The sequence below is a fragment of the Diachasma alloeum genome, unplaced genomic scaffold (genome assembly GCF_001412515.2).
Source record: "Diachasma alloeum isolate Michigan unplaced genomic scaffold, Dall2.0 Dall_scaffold_00290, whole genome shotgun sequence".
NCBI lineage: Eukaryota > Metazoa > Arthropoda > Insecta > Hymenoptera > Braconidae > Diachasma > Diachasma alloeum.
The window spans coordinates 6,811-8,547 of record NW_021680429.1 but is presented as its reverse complement, the minus strand read 5'-3'; the positions used below and the strand labels follow the sequence as shown (position 1 = coordinate 8,547).

The 1,737-nt window shown below is 46.0% G+C and overlaps 1 protein-coding gene across 1 annotated transcript in view; it reads left to right on the top strand.

The window, feature by feature from the left end:
* Positions 1 to 1,155, top strand: part of LOC107039040 — a 3,047-nt gene extending 1,892 nt beyond the window's left edge. Inside the window, exons 3-5 of the mRNA XM_015258478.1 lie at positions 9 to 115; positions 161 to 1,010; positions 1,055 to 1,155. Coding sequence (XP_015113964.1) covers positions 9 to 115; positions 161 to 1,010; positions 1,055 to 1,155 — 1,058 coding nt within the window. The remainder of the gene's footprint in view (positions 1 to 8; positions 116 to 160; positions 1,011 to 1,054) is intronic.
* The last annotated feature ends 582 nt before the right edge of the window (positions 1,156 to 1,737 follow it).

Below are 1,737 nucleotides of genomic sequence, written 5' to 3'. Positions count from 1 at the left end.
TCACCAAGGAGAAGCAGATCAACAGTCAGTGCTGTTGGCAACAGCACGAGTGAAAGTAATATCACCGAGAGGATTCACGACAAAAGCCAGAGCACTCATCGACCAGGGTTCAGAAGTATCGTTTATCTCCGAACAATTAGTTAATTAACTGCATTTACAGAGAAGAGCATCAACAGTGGAGCTAGTGGGAATTGGTGGAATTAATTCAGGATACACCAGAGGAATAGTTTCCGTCACTCTACAATCGAACAGTGGGACTCATCAACTGCAACTCAACGCCCACATTCTAAAGAAGCTCACCGCAATAATTCCGTCATTTTCATGCTCATCAGCGAGGATCGGCTCACTTCAGAATCTTCAGCTAGCCGATCCCCATTATCTAAGGCCTGGACCAATCGACATCATACTAGGGGCTGACAACTATGGGCGGATCATCATGGATGATGTTGTCAAGTCAGAGCAATCGAGAGTAGTTGGCCAACGCACAGTATTCGGTTGGATATTATCCGGACCAATCGAATGCACAAATTGTTCAATAAAGGTATCTCTATCAGCTGTACGAGAATCTTCGATTGACCAACTTCTAGAGCTTCTCCAGAAATTTTGGGTCCAGGAAGAACTGCCAAACGAGAGATCATCAACATCAGAGCTTTCACCAGATGAGTACGAGTGCGAGATGCACTTTAGAGCAACTCATAGTAGAGACAACACCGGGCGATACATCGTGAGACTGCCCCTCAAAACTTCAGCAGCAGCGCTCGGAGAATCGAAATTCAAAGCAGCACGTCAACTCAAATCGATCGTGAGTCGACTCAACACAGATCAAGCATACTCCCAGTTGTACAGAGAGTTCATCAACGAGTACGCAGCACTGGGACACATGAGAATAGCACCAGAGACTCCAGAACCCGTGCCAGCTTACTATCTACCACATCACGGGGTACTGAGAGAGGAGGCCATCACAACGAAGCTGAGAGTCGTATTCAATGGCTCCAGCCCCAGTTCATCAGGTATGTCAATTAACGATATACTGTATTCTGGTGGAAAATTACAGAACGATGCAATGGTTATCCTGACTTGATAAGAGTTCACCAAGATGACTGGGATCTTCAGAGAATCCTGTGGATCGACGAGAATCAACAACCAGTCACCTAGCAGTTAACGACAGTCACCTATGGACTAAATTGTTCTCCATGGTTGTCGTTACGTGTTCTTCAACAACTGGCAGAAGATGAAGGGCACCGCTTCCCAGCAGCAGTAGAGACACTCACCAGAGGTCGTTACGTTGACGACATTTACGGCGGTGCAGAAACAGAAGACGGTCTCAAGGAGATCGCAATGCAACTACAAGGGCTTTGCCATGCAGGAGGCTTCTCTCTACAGAAGTGGAGCAGTAATTGTCTAGAGGCTCTGCATAAGTTGGGCCTATCAACTGAAGAAGAAATTATCCACTTCGAGGAGTCAGTCACCAAGGTACTTGGATTGTGTTGGCATCAATCCACCGACACATTCCGATACAAATCAAAGGATTTCAATACGACGACAATCACCAAGAGAGTAGTCTCTTCAGAAATAGCCCAGATTTTTGATCCACTGGAATTTATCGCACCAGTCGTCGTCCAGGGAAAGATTCTCCTACAAGATCTTTGGAGATTGAAACTAAAATGGGATGATCCTCTTCCAGATGAGTATGTTCAACGCTGGAAGACATTCCGAGAGAATCTCAACGACCTAGAC